General features: G+C 34.2%; 1 protein-coding gene across 1 annotated transcript in view; it reads left to right on the top strand.

Annotated features, from left to right (window-relative positions):
- The window catches only part of MAP4K5 (mitogen-activated protein kinase kinase kinase kinase 5), a 115979-nt gene that overhangs the window by 15220 nt on the left and 76609 nt on the right, over nucleotides 1–24150 (top strand). Inside the window, exon 3 of the mRNA XM_057723801.1 lies at nucleotides 3134–3191. Within this exon, the coding sequence (XP_057579784.1) occupies nucleotides 3134–3191 (58 nt within the window). The remainder of the gene's footprint in view (nucleotides 1–3133; nucleotides 3192–24150) is intronic.

The raw sequence follows: 24150 nt of genomic DNA, 5'->3' as shown, positions 1-24150 counted from the left end.
CCACTGAATTACAGTGTGAAATTGTATAGTTAAATTTCTGAAAGATCTCTTTAGTAAATTGAATCTGTAAAGCCTCTGTTTGGATCTTTTTTTCTGAAAGCCTCTTTGCCTTTCATTATAAAAGAGCCTGGTACTGCTTTCTGTTTTAAAAATCCAGCTGGAAAATTACAGAGTGTGAACATTTGCCCACCAGTTCTTCATTTGGAGAGAACAGAAGTGTGTCTTTAAAATGAAGACTGGCACTTAAGTGTTTATCCTGTTAGTGGGAGTTATAGCTTATATTCTTTACTTTTTATTTCTGTAACGACATATATTTTGGCTTATGCAAGATAGCTGAATGTGTAGCTGAATTTTAAAATACCATCTTTATTTTATGTGGTCCTGTGATTGTTCAAATCTTCCAATGATCAGTTCCTTCCTAGGTCCCTCAGAATCGCTAAAAAAAGGCATCCTTGGTTCTTGTGTCTTCATTTTTGTTCTGTTAAATTGAAATACAACATATTTGTGTTGAATCTAATCATAAAAACTGACTCAATATGTCTGAAAATATCAGTATACTTAAAATTTAATTTTATATGTATTCTTTTAAAAATAATTAATAGACTTAATTTTAGTACAGTTTTATATTTATAGAATAATTGAGCAGATACATACAGTTACATTCATCCACACCTCACCCACCCACCTACGCAGTTTCCCCTTTTATTAACGTCTTGTATTAAGTGTGGTATATTTATTGCAATTACTGAACCAGTATTGATATATTATTATAGTTCATAGTTTACATAAAGGTTCACTCTTTGTGTTGTACAGTTCTGTGTATTTTGACAGATATATAATGACGGTTTCACACGAGAATAGTTTCACCACCCTAAAAATTCCCTGTACTTAACGTATTCATCATTCTTCACCCAAACCCCTGGCAACCATTGTTCTTTTTACTCTTTCTATGGTTTTGCCTTTTCTAGAATGTCATATATGAGGGTGAGTCAGAAATTATCTGCACTCTGATTATATTAAAACTTCTGTTAAAACTGCAGCCAGAGTGCAGATAATTTTGGACTCACCCACATAGTTAGACTCATACAGAGTGTAGCTTTTTCAGATGTCTTTCATGTAACAATATGCATTTACAGTTCTTCTGTGTCTTTTATGGCTTGATGGCTCATTTCTTTTTATCACTGAATAATAGTCCACTGTATGGACATAAAATACTGAAAGATCTTAGGAACTGGGGAAAGACCTGAGGCAATTCTTTTGTCAAGGGCAAGGAAGAGGAGAGGGTAGGAAGGGTGTGAGGCTTCTGGCTGACCTCTTCCCATTTCTCTAAATGTGTTTGTAGTTGGGGGAATGGTCACCACAGATGGATGGATGGATGGATGGATGGGTGGATGGGTGGATGGGTGGATGGGAGGAGTTAAAATGTTTTCTCTTCCTGAGGCTCCTCCTTACCCTACTGACCACCATAGATGAGAAAAATATGAACTCATTACAAAATATTTGCGACTGCTGTTGTAGAAAAAAATCCTTTTTCTTCTTCTGCCTTTATGTGTGTGACTTTCCCTCTGCATCCCTCCCCCCATTCTGTTTTTCTCACTATATGTCATTTCTAAACGTACCCCTTCTAAGCCTCCCTTCCCTACATTCTTTGTCATTCTTCTCTTCCCTTCCCTTTTTCTTTTCTCTTTCATCTTGTAATATGAGCTACTTAATCCAGCAAAAGAGTATAATCACACTTTTCTGTTTTATTGTGTGCTCCTTATTTTTTATACCAAGTGTGAAAACTCACATTCGAATCTAATATACTAAAGTGAAAAATGCTGTGGATTATTAGATAGCATTTGCACATATGATGCACCACTGGGTGTAATGAAAATGAGCACTCACGTTAGTGCTGACAGTGTTACGGTACAGTGCTTTTAAACTATTTTGGCAGTATGTGTTGATGGCCTTAATTGTTCATATTTATACCCTTGACCTGGTAATTTTATACCTTAGGGTCCATTTGAAAGAAATCATCTTAAATACTGGAAAGGCTTTGTACAACATCCTTAATCTAACAGTAAGGGAGAATGATTATGTGAACTGTTATATAGCCATTTAAAATTATGTATAGCACTGAGAGAGTGCATAATTTAAAAAAATAAAATAAAAATCTATACCTATAATAGAACTTGTCAGACATAGATTAAACATCTAAGGTTGGTGAGACTATAAATCCCCATAGCTTTTTTCAGAGCAGTATGGCAGTATGTCCATTTTAAACCCACTACACCTTTTGACCTAACAATTATGCGTATAGGTTGCCTTCCTGATAAACTTTGATACATGCTAAAATATTTGCAGTGGTAATCATCGAAGCACTAATTATACTAAGTCTGTCCATGGTATTTTGTTAGTGGTAAATAGCTTCTCTTCTAGGGATTTATTTGAAGGAAGTAATCAAGGCTGTAGATAGATATAAAACTGTGAGAGAGAGCAAGAGATATCCCTCTATTTATAAATCCAGAATAATATTAAAATCCTGTGTCCATTAATAGCAGATAAGTTAAATTGTATATACCATCAGTGGGACATTAGGCAGCATTGCACATCATGTTGTAGAAGACTGTGATGGCACGTCTTCCACAGCACATGCACACCTGAGCACACGCTCAGGGCGAAAAAGGAAACGTACACTAAGCATGAACTTTTTCTCTGGGTAGTAAACTACAGTTGACTTGGTTTTTTATTTTCCTTTAATGACCTGTGACTATATTCATAAAATATATTAAAAAAAGAGTATTTTTTTTTTAATTAAGAAAAGTAACTATAAGAAAAGACTTGGAGGAAGGACACCGAAATTTTAAACAGTAGTTGTTTTTTAGTGGTGGGATTAAAGGTAATTTTGTGTCTCTGTGTGTGTGTGTGTGTGTGTGTGTGTGTGTGTGTGTGTGTGTGTGTATTTTTTCTATATTTTCTTTACTGGGAAAATGAGTATACTCATTTCATTGGAAATAAAGATTTTGTTTTTCAGCCTTGTTAAAAACCTGATTGATAAGCAGCTAATTAACATAGTAACTTTTATATAGTTAACAAGTAACTTTTATACAGTTGACAGACTTAAAAAGCTTTACTTTCATTTTTATTTTAGGCCAGAAATATACATACGGGAGAGCTGGCCGCAGTAAAAATTATCAAATTGGAGCCTGGTATGTATTAAAACTCTCAAGAAAATTTTTGAACACTTTTCTTGTGCAGTTCATAAATACAGCACTTAAAAGCATTTTCCGTATTTCCTTCTTTGCTTCCCTTCTTCCAAAAGAGTCTTTTTTATGTTGTCAGGCAGTAGGGTATCTCCAGTATGGTTATATTAAATTCCATTGGAGGTTGTTGGTTAAAGATGAATTTGTTGCAGTAGTTTTATTGCTAAATAAAGTTTGAAATGTACACATTCAAAAATTGAATGACACATTAACAGTGTTAAAGTAATTTTCTTTTAAGATTGTAGTGGAATATTTGAACTTCAATTTTAGTTTTTATGAGAATTTGATTAATAAAGTATTCATTGATTTGGGGGGACTTGTTTGGTGAAATTCAGGATAATTATATTTTGTATGTCAGCCTTTCCTTGGCTGGTTGATACAGGTTTAATAATTCTGGTCTTAGCCTAATGCTTATTTTTTTACACTTCTGTCTGTCAGAAGGCAGTTTGTTTTAGACATACTGAGTAACTTGCTTTGAAAATAAAACTATAAAACCTGAAACAATTTTTTAATTTTGATATCCTAAAAGTTTCTAATGAGACCAGTAGTAGCTTTCTTTTTTCTCCAATTTCTTTTTTTTTCTCTCTTTTTTTTTTTTTTACTGTGGTAATGTACACATAAAATTTGCCATCTAAACCATTTTTAAGTGTCCATTCAGTGGTGTAAAATACATTCATAATGTTGTGCTGCCATCACCGCCATCCGTTCCGGAATTCTTTTCATTCTGTAAAACTGAAACTCTGTACCCATTAAAGCATAACTCCCTATTCTTCTCTTCCCCACAGCCCCTGGCAGCCACCATTCTGCTTTTTGTCTCTGTGAGTTTGGCTACTCTAGGTACTCCATATAAGTGGGATAACAGTATTTGTCTTTTGCAACTGGCTTGTTGCACTTAGCCAACTGAAACAGTCCTCAAGGTTCATCCATGTTGTCACATGTGTCAGAGTTTTTGTCCTTCTCAAGGCTGAATAACATTCCATTATATGTATATAACACATTCTACTTATTCATCCATTGATGGACACTTGGGTTGCTTCCACATTTTAGCTATTGTAAATAATGCTGCTATGAACAGGAGCATATAAAGTATGTCTTTAAGACCTTGCTTTCAGTCTTTTCAGTGCATACCCAGAAGTGGCACTGCTAGATCATATGGTAATGCTATTTTTATTTTTTTGAATGGCCACCATACTGTTTTCCATAGTGGTTATACAATTTATATTCCTATCCATACTACACAAGTGTTCCAGTTTCTCCACTTCCTTTCCAGCACTTGTTATTTTTCTGTTTAATTTGTTATAGCAGCCACCCTAATGGATGTGAGGGGGTATCTCATTGTAGGTTTTTGTTTTTGTTTTTTGCATTTCCCTAATGATTAGTGATGTTGAGCATCTTTTCATGTGCATATTGGCTATTTGTATATCTGCTTTGGAAAAATACCTATTCAAAACCTTTGCCCATTTTTGAATCAGGTTGTTTGTTTTTTGTTGTTATTGGATTTTAGAAGTCCTCTATACGTTCTGAATATTAATCCCTTATCAGAAAAATGGTTTGCAAATATTTTCTCTCATTCTGTGGGTTGCCTTTTTACTATGTTGATTGTGTCTCTAGGTGCACAAAATATATAAATTTTCATGAAGTCCAGTTTGCTATTTTTTCTTTTGTTGCCTCTGCCTTTGCTGTCATGCCCAAGAAATCATTGCCAAATCCAATAACATGAAGCTTTGGCCCTATGTTTTCTTTGAAGAGTTTTATAGTCTTAGGTCTTTGATCCATTTTGAGTTAATTTTTTATACGATGTTAGGTAAGGGTCCAGCGTCATTCTTTTGCTTATGGATATCCATTATTTCCTAGTATCATTTTTGGAAACACTATGCTTTCCTTGTTGAGTGGTCTTATTAGCAGCCTTGTCAAAAATCATTTGAACCATATATACGAAGGTTTATTTCTGGGCTGTCTGTTCTGTTCCATTGGTCTATATGTCTATAGAGTACCTGTATCACACTATTTTGATTTTAGTAGCTTTGTAGTAAGTTTTGAAATCAGGAAGTGTGAGTCATCAGTTTTGTACTTCTTTTTCAATATAGTTTTGTCTCTTCAACGTCCCCTGAGATTCCATGTAAATTTTAGGATGGGTTTTTCTATTTCTGCAAAAAATGTTATTGGAATGAGGAATAGTAATACTAGACCAGGTGGGTGAATGTGTGATCTGTGCATTTGCTGCTTCATAAAGTTAGACATGTAGAGTGATTATATGACCATAATTATGCCAAACAATTTATTAATTTGCACAGTTAAAATGGTTTTACATTTCAAATACAATATTTTGATCATTATGTGTATGATTCATTAGGGAGAGATTACTGAGGTAGCATATGCTGCAACACTTTTAAAATAAGCTTTCAGATACATCACCTTATCCTTTTTTTTCCTGGATAATAGGAATCATTATAATAATACTCTTTTAGAGTCCTCTTATTAAGTTCCACTTAATAAGTATAGAATGATCTCCAAAATGTCATTAATACACATAGAAGAGAATATAATAGAGCTATGCAAGCATTTGCCTCTTCTTGAGTTACTTGAGTAAATAAATATTCAAGTTATGTTCAAGGAACAATTATAGTCCAGATAATGAATAGGCTTTGTTTGCAGAGGAAACGAAGATGTTTCTCCCTTTTCTGCCTTCAGCAAGTTTGGGCTCATCATAGCACAGGTTCACTTATTCGACTTAAGGTTATGGCCTACTTTTGATTCTGATACATGTAATGAATTGAGTATATTTTTAAAATCCTACAATTTTGATTTCTCAACAAACCATAAAAAAGAAAGTGTACCATTGTATGGTGTGTATTATTTAACATATAAGGATTAATTGCTGGGGCCATAAATTAAGACTTTGAAAGGTTGAAATTTCTCACGACTTGGCTTTTTAAAGTTGCTGCTTTTGTGTTAGTGTTCACTCATACACAAAGGTTGACTAGTGTTTAAATTCTGCCCCCCAGAAAGAAAAACAAAGAAGTCCAGTAAATCCTTGATGATGTGATTTTAATGTCTGGCCATTTTAATATTCTGTTAATTGCTTATACGTATGCTTTGTTCAGTTTTATCATGTTACTTGTCTTTTTTAAATTGATTTTTAAATTTTAAAAATTTTTGTATTTTTTAATACGATTTTTAAACGTCACACTACATTTATAGTTATTGCAGAATAGCAGCTATATACCCCATGTTGTATAATACATCTTTGTAGCCTGTCTTACACCCAGTAGTTTGTACCTCCAGCTCATCCGCTGCTATATTGTTCCTCTCCCACTGGTAACCACTAGTTTGTTTTCTATATCTGTGAGTCTGCTTCTTTTTTGTTATAGTCACTAGTTTGTTGTATATTTTAAATTCCACATGTAAGTGATGTCATACAGTATTGGGCTTTCTCTGTCTGACTTATTTCACTTAGCATAATGCCCTCCAGGTCCATCCATGTTGCTGCAAATGGCAAAATTTCATTCTTTTTTGTGGCTGAGTAGAATTGTTGTGTGTGTGTGTATGTGTATACACATACTCCACATCTTCTTTATCCATTCATCTGTTGGTGGACACTTAGATTACTTCTATCTCTTGGCTACTGTGAACATTGCGGTGGATGTATCTTTTCAAATCAGTGTTTTTGTTTTTTGGATATATACCCAGGAGTGAAATTGCTGGGTTATATGGTAGCTCTATTTTTAGTTTTTTAAGAAACCTCCCTACTGTTTCCCACAGTGGCTGCACCAATTTACATTTCCACCAACAGTGTTGCGGGGTTCCCTTTTCTCCACATCCTGACCATTTGTTACTTGCATTCTCTTTGATGATGGCCATTCTGAGAGGTGTGAGGTGATATCTCATTGTTGTTTCGAGTTGCATCTCCCTGATGATTATTGATATTGAGCATCTTTTCATGTGCCTGTTGGCCATCTGCATATCCTATTTGGAAAGTGTCTGTTCATTTCTTCTGCCTATTTTTTAATCGGGTTGCTTGCTTTTTTAATGTTGAGTTGTATGAGCTGTTTGTATGTGTTGGGTATTAATCCCTTATCAGTCATATCATTTGCAAATATTTTCTCCTATTCAGTAGGTTGTCAGTAGTTTCCTTTGCTGTGCAAAGTCTTTTAAGTTTAATTAGGGAGAAGAATGGATGCACAAAGTGATAAGTTAAAAGTTTTTAACAAAGAGTTAGAAAATATAAAGAAAAAGAGTTAGAAAATATAAAGAACAACAGAGATGAAGAGTACAGTAATGAATGAAAAATACACTAGAAGGAATAAACAGTAGACTAAGTGATACAGAGGAATGGATCAGTGAGCCGGAAGACAGAGTAGTGGAAATCACTGCTGCCAAAAGAGAAAAAGGAATGAAAAGAAATGAGGACCATTTAAGAGACCTCTGAGACAACATCACATGCAGTAATACTTGCATTATAGGAGTTCCAAAATATTTGAAGGCATTAAAGTTGAAAACTTCCCTCACATGGGAAAGCAAACGATCACCCAAGTCCAGGAAGCACAGAGAGTCCCATCCAGGATTAACCTAAAGAGGAACACACCAAGACACATTGTAATTAAAATGGCAGAAATTAAAGATAAAGAGAGAATACTAAAAGCAGCAAGGGAAAAGAAACAAATAACATATAAGGGAACTCCCATGAGGCTATCAGCTGATTTTTCAGCAGAAGCCCTGCAGGCCAGAAAGTAGTAGCATTGTATATTTAAAGTGATGAAAGGGAAAAGCCTACAACCAAGAATACTGTATCCCGCAAGGCTCTCATTCACATTTGATGAAGAACTCAAAAGCTGTACAGACAAGCAAAAGCTAAGAGTTCAGTACCACCAAACCAGCTTTACGACAAATGTTAAAGGAATTTCTCTAGGCAAAAAAGAAAAGGCCACGACTAGAAACAAAAAATTACAAAATGAAAAAGCTTACCAGTAAAGGCAAACATATAATAAAGATAGGAAATCATCCATACCTGAAGCTAGTAGAGAGGTTAAAAGACAAAAGTAATAAAATCATCCAAATCCATAATAAACAGTTAAGGAATTCACAAAACAGATATAAAATATGATATCAAAGACAGTAATTGTGAGGGGAGGAGAATACAAATGCAGAGTTTTTTTAAATGCATTTGAAATTGAGATCAGCAGCTTAAAACCATCATGTTTATATATAGACTGCTATACAGAAACTTCACAGTAACTGCAAACCAAACATCTTTAATAGATATATGTACAAAAACAAAAAGAAATCCAGAACTTCCCTGGTGGCGCAGTGGTTAAGAATCTGCCTGCCAGTGCAAGGGACAGGTTTGATCCCTGGTCCGGGAAGATAACACATGCTGCAGAGCAACTAAGCCCATGTACCACAACTACTGAGCCTGTGCTCTAGAGCCTGCAAGCCACAACTACTGAACCCATGTGCTGCAACTACTGAAACCCTCATGCCTAGAGACCATGCGCCACAACAAGGGAAGCCACTGCAGTGAGAAGCCCTTGCACCGCAATGAAGAGTAGCCCCCAACTTGCCGCAGTTACAGAAAGCCCGTGTGCAGCAATGAAGACCCATTGCAGCCAGAAAGAAAGGAAAGAAGGTAGGTAGGGAGGGAGGGAGATTTAAAAAAATAAAAAAGGAATCCAAATACTAAAGATGGTCATCAAATCACAAGAGAACAAAAGAAGAAAGGAGAAAAAAAGACCTACAAAAACAAATCCAAAACAATGAACAAAATGGCAATAAGAGTATATATATATCAGTAATTACCTTAAATAAGTGGACCAAATTCTACAGCCAAAAGATATAGACTGGCTGAATGGATACAAAAAGAAGACCCATATATATGCTGTCTACAAGAGACTCACTTCAGATCTAGAGACACATAAAGACTGAAAGTGAGGAGATGGAAAATGTTATTCCATGCAAATGCAAATCAAAAGAAAGCCAGAGTAGCAATACTTATACAAAATAGACTTTAAAGTAAAGACTATTACAAGAGACAAAGAAGGATACTACATAATGATCAAGGGCTCAATCCAAGAAGATATAACAATTGTAAATATATATGCACCCAACATAGGAGCACTTAAATATATAAGGCAGATATTAGCAGACATAAAAGGAGAAACCAGCAGTGACACAGTCATAGTAGGGGGCTTCAGTCTCCCATTTACATCAGTGGGTAGATCATCCAGATAGAAAATCAATAGGAAACACAGGCCTTCAGTGACACCTTAGAGCAAATGGTCTTAATGATATATAGAGAGCATTGCATTTGAAAGCAGCATAATACACATTCTAGTGCACATGGAACATCCATGTTCCATAGCACGTGCTAGGCCATAAAACAAGCCTTGGCAAATTTAAGAAAATTGAAATCATGTCAAGCATCTTTTCCAACCAAAACACTATGAGACTAGAAATCAAATATAAGAAAAAAACTGCAAAAACCACAAACAGGTGGAAGCTAAACAAGATGCTACTAAACAACCAGTGGATCACTGAAGAAACCAAAGAGGAAATTAAAAAATACCCAGAGAAATAAAAATGAAAACGAGATGATCCAAAACCTGTGGGATGCAGCAAAAGCAGTTACAAGAGGAAAGTTTCTTATTGATTTTTAGATGCTGTTTACACTTTGAAAATAATGACTCTTCATATGTTTTCAAAGCTTTCTTCAGTTTGTCTTCTATCTTTGTATTTTGCTTATGCTGTGTACTTTGCTTATCTTTGTACTTTTTTATGTGGAAGGTTTTTTTTTCCTCCTAGGTAAATTTGGCAGTTCTCCTTTCTCTATTCCTCTCTTCCCCATACTTAGGCTTTTTCTACTAGTCAACTCCAAAGCTATTTAACTGCAATTTCCTATGGTTTTTCCCCCTTCCAACATTGAAATATTTGTTCCATCAGGGACAGTTTTGCTCTAAGATGTGAAGGAGATCTTTGGTCTTTTCTTTTTCAAATGGCTAGACAGTTTCCCAAAGCTGTTTACTACAGACTCTGTCTTTTATTCACAGGTTTGAAATGCCTTGCTTGTCATGAACAGAATTTCCATGTAAGCATGAGTTTTGTTTTCTATGTCAGTGATTTTACCCCCTCCTATTTGTAGTTCAGGATTATCCTATTTTTTATTAATCTGACTTTGTATTTTATAATCTTCATTGCTTTTATTTTTGTTATTTCCTTTCTGTTTTAATAATTTTTTTCTGAGGAAAACTTTAAAATTATTTTTATCAAAGTGAAAAAAAGCTTGTGAGAATAATTTAGAAGACAGCATTTGACAATAGTAAGGATTTTTTCTTATTCGGGTCTTCAGAAACATGCTATAGCTTTTGCCACGTGGGCCTTCATATTTATGGTATTCTTGCTGTTGTGAATAACATTTTCCCCTCTTACACTTTCTAGTTGGTTACTGTTGATACTTATGTGAGGCATTGATTTTATTGGATTTATTTTCTCTGTGACAGTCTTACAGAATTCATGTTTTTTCTAATAGAATTGTTATTTTTAGTGCTCTTTGATGTTCTTCTTGCTTCAAATATAACTTTGTCAAGCATTGATATTGCCAATCCTCCTTTCTTTTTGTTTGTATTTGTGTGGCATATAACAAATGGATAATGTTGTTATATTTGAGCCTGTCGTTTTACTTTAATCCTTTCTGGATCATTGGTTTTTAGGTGTTTGTCTTGTGAGTAATCGTATTTAAATTTTATTTTATGACCCAATCTGAATCTTTCTCCTTTTGATAGATGTCAGTCACTTTATTATTGATTAGTGAAATGATTGATCTTCTGTTACTGTGGTTTTTTGTTTTTAATGTTTTTTTTGAAGGTTTTAAACAAAATATGGCTAAGGTTTCTTTTTACTGCTGATAATTTGGAAGATAAACAGTCTGTAGTTTTATCAGAGGATGGCTTCTAAGACTGAATAATATACTAAATTTGTGTTTTTAATTTATCAACTTAAGAAATGAAACAGTCATTGACTTCCTAGGTTTAAAGATGTTGAACTTTATATTCGTTCTGCCTCTTCATCTCCCAGTTTTCAGATGTTTGTTAGTTTATTTGGAGGTTTTAGTGTTGGAATTTTTTTGATTATACTAGGGCATGAGTGTGCATTTAGTCTGCATCTTTTTTCTTAATTGTAAGATACCAACTATTTAGACTTAGTTTTATTTAAACAGATTCAGTGCTGTTTGTCCTTACATTCCATGTCCTTGTCATTCTATTTTGTATCAGTTCTTGATTAGCTGGGTCATATCACAGTGATTTTCCTATGAATATCAAGAATAATATAATTTTGACCCACAGATTAATTGTTCTTCTCAAACTTGCTCTTCCCTCAGTCTTCCCCATTTTGGTAAGCAGTTAGCCAAGCCAAAAATGTAGGCCTTGTCTTTGATTTCTCTTTCATTTGCACTCCAGAGTCAGTGTCATCAAGTTCCTTTAACTCAACCTTCAAAACATATCCTGGAATCCTTCTCCTTCTCCTTATTGCCATCTTCACCCTCTGGTTTCCCTGTTTCCTGTCCCAGACCTCCCGTCTGCTACCATCTAGTTTCCACAAAGCCACCAGAATGAGCTTTTTAAAAGACAAATGAGATTATAGTGCTCTCCTACTTAAACCTTCCTGGAGCTTCCAAATTCCACTTAGAATAATATTCAGACTTTCAACCTTGCTTATAAAAGCCTATGTGATTAGCCCTGTCTGCTTCTCTGAGCTCATCATGTGTCTTTTTCCCTCCCCTCTTCTTTTTTCTTTTTATTTAAACAGTCCAAGATTAAACTGGCTCTTCTATTCTGCCTAAAGGGCTGTTTTGCATGATCTTTGCCCAGAAGCCCTCCTGGTCATTTAGATTTCAGCTTAAACTGTTGCATCCTCATAAAGACCCATTTCTGACTACCTAGTTTAAAGTAGTCACCCCGGCCCTTGTTATTTTAGTTCTCTGCCTAGGACATGTGACTGCCTGACACTTTTCCGAATTATTTGTATTTGTTTGTTTAATGTCTGTCTCTCCTAGAATGTAGGAACCATAAGAATAGTGATCTGTCTTTACTGTTATGTTTCAGCACCTGAAACAGTACAGGCACATGGTCAGCACTCAATAAATATCTTTGTAGAGAGGAATATTATAAATGCCGTTCTGTTGCCTTTGAATGAGATTGACCAGTTGACTAGACATAGAATTAGTGCCTCATACATTCTTCTCCCATCCTCAAAAATTCTATAAACATTTTCTCCTTTGAATATCATTAGAGAAAACTGTGAGGCTTGCCTGATGTTTTTCCTCTTGTAGGTGACTTGTTGCTTCTGCCTGATTGTTTGTGACACTAATACTGCGTATCTTCTCTAATCTGTGATGTTCAAAAATAAGATTTTAATATTTGTTATATCTTTAGGTTTCAATTCATGATTAATAGTAATTGTGATTTTTAATAAATTTAGTAAATAACTATAAAATTAGTCACCTGTTTTTCTTGTATTTTAAATATATATACTTTTAGTAAATAGTTTCATTATTTTCATAATCTGTGTTTTAGAATTTGAGAAATTGGTCTTGTGACAGTGATTTTATTCATTTGGATTGTTTCATTACATTTTATTTATGGATGTTTTCTTTTGTTTTTTGCCTTTAAAAAAATGTTTTCTAAAAAAAAAAATGTTTTCTATGTTGGCAGTAGGTTTTTATACCTTTTTTTTTTTTAAGCATTTTCAGGAAAGGCAAAGTAGATGGTGTTTTTCACATTTTTGAAACAGAGTTGGGGAGTTTTTATGTCAGGTATGATGGTATAGTAATGAATTTTCCCAACATTGAGTTCAGATAACTCAATTCTGGAGACAGCTGTATTTCAGAAATGAATTCTTGACTGTACTAAGCAGCTTTTTTAAAAATTGCACTAAAGCCAGTATAATGCACAAGTGCTTCCATGTATTTATTTAACAGATGAGCTGGTTTAGAATTTTATGTAGACATGAAAAGATAATTATTTGCCAATATGACTTAGGAAAAGCCTACGGTAAAAGATAAACAGGTTTTTTTTTTTTTAAGTAAATGAAATCTCAGCTGTAAACTTAATTATACTTTTTACCCCAGTTAAAAATAGATTATTGAAATTTATAGTAATTTTAAAGTCCTGAATTTTATTACAGATTTACTGATTTGTTCCCTGGTAATTTAATTTTATAATATTATATTTAAAATTTCACTGACAGATTATCTCTGAGACTCTTCTAATATTTATAAAAATCCTAAAGTGAACGTTAGGGTTAGGAGCAAAAATAGATTCGCACAGAGAACTGCTTTTTTAATCAGCCACAAAAATAATTCATAAAGAAAATGACTGAGCATGCTTCCCTGTATTTTTGTTGCCCTTTGTATGTGTACAAAAGCAAACAATTATTTTTAAGAGTGATTTAACCACTTCTCTATCTCATTTTTATAGTATATACTTATTAAAGATAGGCAGCATTTTACAAATGGTAACATTTAAATAAAGTTTGACTTATTGAAAATAAACAATACCAATGATACCATTTTCAGTTTTATTGTCTCTTTGGTCAGGCATCAGAACTGCCTTGGAGAAGCAGGCAGGTTCGATGATGCTGCATGCCACCATGGTCTCCTGTCTGTATCTGAATCCCAGCCTACCCTCTAACTCATTTCACACATGCTCGTTTTGCTCAACAAGTCTGTAGCTAGTGCCAGCCACAGCCAGAGCAAGACCAAGCTTTCCTGGGAAAGCTGACCATCAGGATCCTAATTTGTCTTCCCACTCTTCTCTCCTCCCATTATCCCCTTGTGATGGCAGAACTGCATGATGGTACTGTAAAATTCTGCAGGTTATCATTCGTTTAAAACTGTAAGCCTTGCATGCAGGGATAGAATTTAATAGAATCCTTGCCCAGGGTGATTATTGCAATATGCTTTTGTTATTTGCTTGTTTTTTAAAATGCTAAATTGGAAATATTCATGAAATAATCCAATATTTTCAAATAAAATAACAAGTTATATGTATTTTACTATATTAGACAGTTTTCAGAATAAGTGGGAATCTTTAAATAGATGTTTAAACTTTTCTCAGTTTTACTTTATGATATCTCACCTTGTTTCCTGGAAATATAAGTGGAGAAAGTACAGTAAATTTTTTGAAAGCCAGAAAATATATAAAGATTTAAACAGCCATAAGTTTGCCTTGTTAATGTTCTTGAAAGAAATCCCAGCGTAGGAGGTCTGGCCAAATAGGACAAATGTCAGCTATTCTGATTAAGTGGTATGTTCTTGCTTTTCAATAGTTACTTTTATTTTAAAATATAACAATTTTGATTTTTGAAAATAATCTGTAAATTTAAATATTGGTACCATACCGTCACTATTTAACAAGTTCAAGTCTGAATTGGTGGAAAATGTTAATTTGAGGTTACACATGCCCACCAAAAATGTTCTTTTATTGGTTTTAAATAATAGATGCAGAAAACTAATAAAGGCTAAGTAGACATTTTCTGCCATTTAGTAGGTAAAAATCACTTGGAATGCCAGAGTACTCTGTCTCACTTAGATTCCAGTTTCCTTTTGAGCACAAGAGGAAATTGAAATGAAGATACTTCTTGTCATGATGTAGTAAAAAAAAAAGGTGAGCTTCAGTATGGGATTCTAAATTAGTGAATTTAGAACTGAGAGGGAGTTTCTGACTAGGTGAGTTTTCAGAATCTAAGATAAGCATTTCAAAGAAAATGTTTTGTTACGAATGACTTTTATTTATATTTAACATTCATTTTGCCCAGTGGAAAACATTCATGAGCATTTCCTTATTAGCAACCAAAACAGTCAGACTGAGAAGATTGCCACCACTATATTTTTCATGGACATTTGAAAATTAACTGACACATATTTAGCATTGGATTAATTGGTTTTCTGAAGATTATACTGCCAACTTATTAGTTGTACAGTAAAATCAGTTTTCCCTTCAGAATCTATTTTTAACATTGATTTTACTTCATAAACTTCACAAATATATTTAGTACTTAGTGCAGAAATCTTTTGCCCTCGTGTGATGTTGCAAATATTAATTAAAAGATCTACCTTTTGCATTATAATTTTGCTATTTATATATATTTAAAGAGTATTTGTTTAAACTTAAATATCGAACTGTAAGGAAATGGTTAAATAAATTAATCTGTATTTACATAATTTGAAATTATTTTACATTACGGTAAAAAACATAAGCTTTCCCATCTTAACCATATTTAAACACATAGCTAGTATTAAGTATATTACATTGTTCTGAAACAGAGCTCCAGAAATTTTTCATCTTGCAGTGCTGAAACTTCATATCCATTAAACAACTGTTCCTCTTTGTATCCTCCCCCTAGCCCTGGTAACCAGAATGTACTTTCTATGTCTTTAAATTTGACTGCTTTAGATACCTCTTGTAAGTTGATCATATAATATTTGCCCTTTTGTGAGTGGCTTGTTTCACTTAGCATAATATCCTCAAGGTCCATCCATGTTGTAGCATGTTACGGGATTTCCTTCCTTTTTTAAGGCTACATAGTATTCAATTGTATGTGTATACCACATTTGATTTTTCCATTTCTCTGTTGATGAACATTTGAATTGCTTCTTGGCAATTGTGGATAGTGCTATTATGAATATATATGTGTATATATATATATAACCCACTTACATGAGCATGCACATATCTCTTTGAGATCCTCTTTCAGTTCTTTTGAACATATACCTAGAAATGGGATTACTGGATCATATGGTAGTTCTACTGTTAATTTTTTGAGGAACTGCATACTGGTTTCATTGTGCTTGTACCATTTTATAATACCACCAACAGTGCATCAGGGTCCCAACTTCTCCACATCCCTGCTAACACTTGTTATTCTCTCTCTCCCTTTTTTTTTTTTTTTTTTGATAGTAGCTTTCCTAATGGGTGTATCTCATTATGGTTTTGATTTGCATTTCTCTCATGATCAGTAAAATTGAGCATCTTTTTATGTATTGGTTCATCATTTGTTCACCCTCTTTGGAGAAATGTCTTTTTATGTCCTTATTTTTTAATCAGGTTACTTACTTTGTTGTTGTTGAGTTGTAGGAATTCTTTACATATTCTGGATATTAACCCATTATCAGATACATGATTTGCAGATATTTTCTCTCATTTCATTGGTTGCTTTTTCACTCTGTTGATTGTGGCCTTTGATGAACAAAAATTTTGAAGTTTGTTGTAGTCCCATTTGTCTGTTTTTGCTTTTGTTGCCTGTGCGTTGGTGTCATATCCAATAAATCATATCCAGTAAATCCACTGTCATGAAGCTTTTTCTCTGTGTTTTCTTCTAGGAGTTTTATAATTTTGAGCCTTGCATTTGGGCCTTTAATCCATTTTGAGTTAAATTCTGTATGTAGTGTAAGATAAAGATCTAACTTAATTCTCTTGTGTGAGGATATTCAGCTTTCGCAATACTTTTTGTTGAAATGATTGTCTTTTCCTCATTGAATGATCTCAACACCCTTGTTGAAAATCATTTGACCATATATGTGTGGGTTTACTTCTGCGCTCTCTATTCTGTTCCATTGGTCTATATGTCTGTCTTTATGCCAGCAGCACACTGTTTTGATTACTGTGGCTTTGTAATGTGCTTTGAAATCAGGAAGTGTGAGTCCCCCAAATCTATTCCTCTTTTCAAAATTGTTTTAGCTGTTTGGGTTCCCTTGAGAATCCGTATGAATTTTAGGATGATTTTTTTCTATTTGCAAAAAATACCATTGGGATTTTGATGGATTGTGTTGAGTCTGCAGATTACTTTGGGTAGTGTTGACAGTTTGACAATATTAAATCTTTTAATCTGTGAACATGGGATATCTTTCTGTGTATTTGTATCTTTTTAAATTTCTTTTACCAGTGTTTTGTAGTTTTCAGTGTACAGATATTTTACTTCTTCAGTTAAGTTCATTCCTAAGTATTTTTTTTCAATCCCATTATAAATGGAATTGTTTTCTTAATGTCCTTTTCTGATTATTCATTGTTAATTTATAGAAGTGCAGCTGATTTTTTTGCATTGATTTTGTATTTTACAGTTGACCCTTAAACAGTGCAGGGGTTGGGGCACCAACACCCTGTGCCATCAAAAATCCAAGTATAACTTTCAGCTCCCCGAAATCCTAACTACTAATGGCCTACTGTTAACCAGAAGCCTTACTGATGACATAAACAGTTGATTAACACATATTTGTATGTTACATGTATTATATACTGGATTCTTAGAATAAACTAGGCTAGAGAAAAGGTTAAGAAAATCATAAGGTGCTGTACACCTGAAACTATCACAACATTGTTAATCAACTATATTCCAGTATAAAATAAAAAGTTAAAAAAATAAAAAAATAAAACAAAATACACATTTCAGGAAAAGAAAAAAGAAAATCATAAGGAAGAGAAAGTACATTTATAGTATTGTACCATATTTATTGCTACTGTAAGTTTACATTGTCTGTTTGTAGGATGAATCATTGTCAGTAATGACATCAGTAATGACATCAGTATTGTCTTTTCTAGTACCAGACACTGCAGATGTTATACGTATTTCTAATTGTAGACATAAAAAATGACAAGATAATGCAAGAAAGAGATTCATTTTTATTTACAGGTGTAACAGTTCATGCATTGATAGTGAAGACGCAGCTTTATGGTTGCCTAGTGCGATCAGTACAGTTGCTTCATAGTAGCCTAGCCTATACACTGATGAGCCAGTCGCAAAATTTTTATAGCATATAGTAATACAGTCTTGAAAACATTGTTACTTTTTTCTTTAAACCACTTACCTGTGATGATAAGCTGCTATGTACTTTCTCCATTTATGAGAGAGACACACACAGGGTACAGTAATGTAATTCTTTGAAAACAAAGTTATAAAATAGTAAGAAAACTAACACATTGTTAATTTTATATTATGTATCACTCACCTTATGCCTATGTAAGGATAGGTGATCCATTTCATATCTTGAACACAATGTTCTACATGTATTTTTTGTATGTTTATTGAAAACCACATGTAAGTAGACCCACACAGTTCAAACCTCTGTCGTTCAGGGGTCCCCTGTACAGTTTTGCTGAATTTGTTTATTAGTTCTAACAGCTCTTTTATGAAATCTTTAGAGTTTTTTATATGTAACATATGTCATCTGCAAACAGAGATTATATTAGTTATTTCTTTCCAATCTGGATGCCTTTTAAATGATTTTTAATGACACAACGGTGTTAACAAAATATTGAGCGAAAATAGGTTGGGACACTGTGGAGTATGAGCCCACAGTTTGTGTATACGGTGGGAGAAACCACATAATTATGTATTTATAGGACTTGAAGAAAATATCAAAATGCTAATAGTGGGTGTCTCTGGATAGTGGTTTTATAAGCGATAATTATTTTATTCTTTATATTTTCTACATTGGCTGATTTTTCTAAGATAGGAATATTCGTGTGACATGATAATAAAAATTAAAACGTGGAAGTTTTATTTAGCTTAAAAAAGGCAGTTTCCTTTATGGATGCCCATATAAAACCAGGCATGCTTCTGATAGTTTTCTGTCAATATTTATTAATAATTACAGGATTAAAGTAGGAAATGCAATTCAGAAGCATCATGATTAATAATTTTAATATATGAACCATGAAGTAGAAATACTTATAGTAGATATAAAAAGCATAAGCCAGTTGATATTTGATGAAGTAACAACTGGAAAATTTTGCTCAGTAATACGCTTTTTGTAGAAATATTAAAATATGCTGACTTCTTGAAAGCTCAATATATAATATTAGGGCTTCCTAGGTGGTGCAGTGGTTAAGAATCCGCCTGCCAACACAGGGGACACAGGTTCTATCCCTGCTCCAGGAAGATCCCACATGCCGCGGAGCAACTAAGCCCGTGTGCCACAAGTATTGAGCCTGTGCTTTAGAGCCCGTGAGCCACAACTATTGAGCCCATGTGCCACAACTACTGAAGCCCATGCGCCTAGAGCCTGTGCTCCGCAACAAGAGAAGCCACGGCAATGAGGAGCCCATGCACCACAACGAAGAGTAGCCCCCCACTCACCACAACTAAAGAAAGCCCGTGCACAGCAAAAAAGACCCAACACAGCCTATAAAAAAAATAAATTAATTAAAAAATGTATATATAATATTAAAGAATATTTTGCTGGTATTAATCAAGCTCATAGCCTTTTCCAATACACTGTCCCATGAATGGAACAGAATTTTAGGGGTCTAAGAGACAGAATAGGTTTGGGGCTGTGGAGTTCTAAACAGGGATCTGCCACTTAATAACTGCATAACTTCAGGCAGGGTACTAGGAATTATACTAGAGTGGCTGTATTGGGGGAAGAAGGATGGATGGAAATCACCTGTGGAACTTTTAAAAACGAAGTACTCCTGCCTTCAGAAAGATGCACCTTTAGAATATAGTCCAGCCCTTGGTATCTTCAGGTTCCACATTCATGGATTCAGCTAACTGTGAATGAAAAATATTTGGGGGAAAAAATTCCAGAAAGTTCCAAAAAGCAAAACTTGAACTTGTCACATTCCAGCAACTATTTGCATAGCATTTGCATTGTATTCAGTATTTTAAGTAATTTAGTAATGATTTAAAAATATACAGTAGAATATGCATGGGTTATGTGAAATACTGTGCCATTTTATATAAGGGGCTTGAATTTCCAGGGATTTTGGTATTTGTGGGGGTCCTGGAACCAATCCCCCATGCATACTGCGGGATGACCACGTATCCAGACTTTTCATTTTCTCGATGCCTTTGGTGCCACCTTGGTGTTGCTGCCTGAACTCTAGCATGAGTGATCATCATCATCTTCCTACTTTAGGCCCTGATGCCAACCTCCCCTGTTTTCTCCCTCCCGCCCCACATACTGTGTTGAATCTGTTTTTAACACAGCAACCAGAGCAATCCTTCTGAAACTAAGGTAGGATACTACACTCAGAACTCTCAAAGGTTTGCCATCTTGCTCAGAATATAATCCAAAGTCCTTTTGATGGCCAAAAAGGCCATAGATGATCCGGTGTTCTACTTCCTCTCTGATCTTGTCCTCTGCCACCCTTCTGGTTCAGTTTAGAAACACTGGGCTTTTTTATTTTCAAGCATGCCAGACACACTTGTGCTTGAAAGGTTTTATCCTTGCTGTTCCCAGTGCCTGGAGTGCTGTTTTCTTAGGTACCCATTTGATCTGCTCCTTCACTACATCTGTCTCTTTGTTCATGTATTACTTCAGCAGAAAGACCTTCCTGACCATTCATTGTTGAGTAAAACAGCACTTCCCTCCATCACTCTCTATTCCCTATCCCTGGTTAACTTCTTTTCTTAGCACTGATCACTACTTGACATATGTGCTTATTTGTTTTACTTTCTGACACCCACCCAGAGAGCAAGGGTTTTATCTGTTTTTAAAATTTTCACTAATACATCCCCAATGCCTAGCACAGAGTCAGCACTCAGTAAATATTAGTGACATGCCTGCCTCATTGTATAATGGTAATATTACCCTCATACCAAAACCAAAGGCAGTACAAAACTCAAAAACTTCTCTAATGAACTTAGATGCAAAAACCCTCCACAAAATATTTTAAAAAATCAGATTGTTTTTAATTTTGAAGAAGATTTTCAGGTACTTGCAAAGGCTTTAGTTGTTACAGGTACTGTTCTTTTCTGTTTGTTGGTCCAGTGTAATGTCTGGGCTTTGACTTTCCTTTTCTTGAGTAGATGTAGCAATAGTTCTTCTTAAATTTGCTAGTCATGTTTAGGGCTACTTTTTGCTTCATGCATAAAACAAGGAGTAGAGATTGAGTTTTTCCTGGAGTAAATGACCAGGAATTAAGTGACAGGGAGAAATGAGGAATAAGATTAAGGAAAATAGATGTATTTGTGAGAAAGAAAGATTGCCTGATACAAAAGTAACTGTCAGAGAGTGAGACAGAAATTATATGTGTGCTTGTCTGTCTCCCCCTTCCCCAGATCCTACCACCCAAAGGAGTGAAGGGAAGTAGAGCAAAATAATTTGTCAATCAAATAATGATGTATACTAGTAGCCAATTATTAAAGTTGTCTGACAGGCTTGTTGTTCTGCAAAACAGAATGAAAGTGCATAATCTTGGAATGGAAGGGTTGTGTCAAAATAAATAACTGTTGTTACAAACTGTTTATCAGTCAGGTACCTACAACTCAGGAAGTACTTATCCAAACAAAGTTACTTACAACAGTGTTCCTGAAACTTGGCTGATTATGAGAATCCCTTGAAAGTTCTGATTGAGAATGTATAGCGTGAGCCTGGGAATCTCTGTTATTAATAGGTGATTTTATGATTGGTTAAGAATGGGTACAGTGCTTTACAACATTCAATTTAGAATTTTAATGGGATATAACTAGTAAGTTATATTATATCCTTAATTTTATGTAATATTTGATAATACTAATAAAAAAGTACTTTTTAGCTGTCCTAAGGAGTTTGTTTGCATATTCCTTGTAATATAAGCAACAATATATAGCTTTACTCAGTTCTCCATTTTCAGAATGGACATGTTAAAAGCTATAGAATAAAATAATTGATTAGATTCTCTTTTGAATTGCTCAATAGCCAGTTATCCTACTTAAATTTACCATTGCTTAAAAAAAAATACACAAAATGATGGATTTACATTTTTCTAATCTTTTGAAATACACCAGTACAGTAGAAATAATAACAACAACAGACACTTATGTGGTGCTTATATATATCTTAGAAATATTAACTTAATTCTCAAAATAATCCCCTGCTGTTGTATGATATCTTCATTTATAGATGAGTAAACTGAGACACAAAGAGGTTGAGTGTCTTGAAATTAAGGAATAATGAAGTGTTGAAACCTAGAGAAATGGCCAAGGCATTGAGGCAGGCTGAAATCTTGAGGAAACTGTTTTAACCAAATAAAATTATGATTTGCCTTTTAGATCCTTAACATAGGGCATAAAGGAGAGGAGACAAGGTCCAAGACCTATCCTAGGTGAAAAGTCACTACCCTACAAAAAGCTGCCCCCGCCAAAGGCCTTTTACATGGGTAAACTAGGAATAAATTAGCCCATCCCCAGTCAGGGACTACAAAAGTAATGCTTGTCTTGAATTGGAGTCATGCTATTTGTCTGGCTTTAAAAACCTGTTTTTTAGTTGCGAATATCTGTGAGGGTAGCACATCCAGCCACCTAGCAGAAGCTAATGGAATCTCTCACCTTTAACTCACGTTCTGAGAATTCACACAGATAAAGTTCTAAGAAATAAGAGCTCAGAGTCAAAAACTCCAGAAGACACACAGTGCTCTGAGCAAGAGCCAGCAGAAACAACGGAACAGACTCATGAAGACATGAGATTTTGGAATTATATACTCTATGTTTGGCAATATTAGATAAATAAAAGAATGATATAAAGCTTTGAGTGAACAGTAAACTATTAAAAGAAAGACAAGCAGATTTTGAAAATCTGTGCAGATTGGCCTCTAGATATGAAAAATAATTATAGATTTAAAATTCAGTAGCTATAACAAGTTAAACATAGCTGAAGACAGAATGACGGTATGCAAAATATAGCACAGAAATAAAAGAGATGAAAAATAGGAAAGAATATAAAATACATGGAAAATAGAGTGAAAAGATCTAGATTAGATCTTCAGGGTGGGGATATAATTGGGCAAAAGCAATATTTGAAGCATTTATGTTGAAAAATTTTCCAGAACTGATAGAAAACACCAAATATTTAAGAATTCCAGCCAGAATTAATAAAAAGAAATGTGCATGTGCATATGTTATAGTGAAACTGCAGAGTGCTAAAGACAAAAGGATCTTGAAATCAAGTAGAGAAGGATGACATTAACTACGAAGAAGGGCTATTAAGACTAACAGTGACTTATTTAAGCCACGAAGGAAGAAGGCAGTGGATCTCTTCAAAGAGCTGAAAGAGGACTATCCATGAAAATATTTTTCAGTAATGAAGGCAAAGTAAAGGCATTTTCAGACAGAAATCAATGTGTTTGGCACAAGTAGACCCCTTACTAAAGAAATCCTAAAAGATAAACAGTAAGGAGAAGGAATGTGATCCCAGTTGGTAAGTCTGAGGTGCAAAAAGGAAGGAAGAGCAAAGAAAATGGTATATGTGGGTAAATCTTCAAAGGAAATATACCTATGTATCAAATAATGAAAATGAAGATGATGTTTTGTGAGATTCTGAAAAAGAAGGAAGATTGCATGTGAGTTTGGAAGAGTTAATAGAGTTAATGCATTTTCTAAGGCTGTTGTATTATTTGAGAGGAGAATAAAGATATGAATGATGTGTAGCCTTTACCAAGGAAAGTATATGTGTTAAAATTTCTAGGGTAACTTCTAAAGAATAGAGATAGAGGGTGTCACTTGCAAACTGGTTGTGGGGGAAAAAACAAACCAAAGGACAACAACAAAAAAACTCAATCTAAAAGAAGGTTAGACATGACAAAATAGAAGCATAGAAAATGGAACCAATAGAAATCACAAAATAAGAGGTAGATAGGTGTCCATATATTTCAGTAATTACTAGAAAAATAAAAAATTCTTAAATGACCTAATTGAAAGAGAAAGATTATCAGACTAGAGTACTATGTTTTGTTAAAGTACTCTTCATGGTGTTTTTGTTTTTTAAATGAAATCTACACAGAATGGTTTGAAGTGGAAAATAAGTTCTTCTAGCTGCATGTCCTTATTTCCTCTCACAGAGATAACTACTATTTTTTTTCGAATTCTTTCCAGACGTTCCCTATATACTGTTCTGCAGGCTTCTTTTTTTTGTCCTCTCATCTTACAAGTGTTTGAA

This window comes from Hippopotamus amphibius, chromosome 2, assembly GCF_030028045.1.
Source record: "Hippopotamus amphibius kiboko isolate mHipAmp2 chromosome 2, mHipAmp2.hap2, whole genome shotgun sequence".
Taxonomy (NCBI): domain Eukaryota; kingdom Metazoa; phylum Chordata; class Mammalia; order Artiodactyla; family Hippopotamidae; genus Hippopotamus; species Hippopotamus amphibius.
The sequence above is the reverse complement of the archived record's forward strand: the minus strand, read 5'-3'. Positions and strand labels throughout refer to the sequence as shown.